The sequence below is a fragment of the Belonocnema kinseyi genome, chromosome 5 (assembly GCF_010883055.1).
Source record: "Belonocnema kinseyi isolate 2016_QV_RU_SX_M_011 chromosome 5, B_treatae_v1, whole genome shotgun sequence".
Taxonomy (NCBI): Eukaryota; Metazoa; Arthropoda; class Insecta; order Hymenoptera; family Cynipidae; genus Belonocnema; species Belonocnema kinseyi.
Window position 1 is genome coordinate 67,317,515 of NC_046661.1, and position 1,354 is coordinate 67,318,868.

General features: G+C 41.0%; 1 protein-coding gene across 1 annotated transcript; it reads right to left on the reverse strand.

Moving 5' to 3' along the window:
* Positions 1-268: 268 nt before the first annotated feature.
* On the reverse strand, positions 269-1,123 carry LOC117173697. The gene has a single exon (XM_033362339.1). The coding sequence runs from the start codon at positions 1,121-1,123 to the stop codon at positions 269-271; it is 855 nt and encodes a 284-aa protein (XP_033218230.1).
* Positions 1,124-1,354: the final 231 nt, after the last annotated feature.

Here is a 1,354-nt window from a genome sequence, read left to right on the forward strand (position 1 = left end):
TCACAGCAAAGAAGAGTTTAAATGATTTAAATAGACAACAATATAAAATAAATAATTTTAGGTGTTAAGACTAAACATGCCGGCCCCTTTTGAACGAACACGATCAATAAAAAGTGCTAGAAATTATTCGTATATAGTTACAACTAATCATAAAAACAAACGAAAAAATTCAAATTTAACTTGATGAGAAATCAATAAAGCGCTATAAATTCTGCATTAAGATACATATTTTTGACGAAGATTAGATCTAAAATTATTTGAGAGTCAATTATTGTGAAGATTTCTTCACTTCTTCAATTTCTGAAGAATACTCAATAGGAAGAGGACAGAGCCTTTTAATGCAGCGCTTGTACTCTCCCGTATCAATCTTCACAGTAGCTACCCTGATGATGCCATCTTGACCAGGATGAGTGTCGACAATTCGATGGAGTTTCCACTGTAGAGGTGGAAGGTTATCTTCCATGATAATTACCAAGGTATTCAACTTGATGCAAGGATTTGCATTGCCTTGCCATTTGCTGCGAACGGTTAGTTGATGGAGATATTCTTTCTGCCATCTTTTCCAAAAATGCTGGCGCAATTTTTGTGCGTGTTGCCAGGCAGATATGCGATTTGAGGTTGTTTCCGTGAGGTCCATCTGCGGAAAGCTCGTTAGAGGACCACCAATCAGGAAGTGAGCAGGAGTCAGAGGTTGAAGGTCATGAGGATCGGGAGACATTGGTGAGATAGGTCGAGAGTTAAGGATAGCTTCGATTTCGACAACACATGTTTCCAATTGCTCAAAAGTTAGCAACGTGTCTCCCACCGTTCGAACAAGATGGTGTTTGAAGGATTTAACCGCCGCTTTCCAAAGACCACCAAAGTGAGGTGAGCGCGGAGGAATGAACTTCCAAGTGACCGTTTGATTAGCTAAAAATTTTTGAACCATTTCATTGTGCTCAGCAGATTGAAATAATTTATTAAGTTCCATTAGTTCTCGGCTAGCTCCGACGAAATTCGTGGCATTATCCGAATGGATTGTTTTTGATATTCCGCGTCTAGAGAAAAGTCTTTTCAAGCAAGCGATAAAAGCTTCCGTGGTCAGATCGCTGACTAATTCAAGGTGCACTGCTTTGGTGCCCATACAGACAAAGATGGCGACGTAAACTTTGACCTTACTGCGATTACGAAAGCGTTTTTCCTTAATATGCAGTGGACCACAGTAGTCAACACCGACATCAAGGAAAGGACGAGAGTAAGACACGCGTTCTTAAGGAAGATCACCCATGATGTAATCCACGCCTCGCGGTCTTGCGCGAAAGCACCGAATGCATTTATGGACAATTATTCGCGTGACGTTTCGACCGCTGAGGGG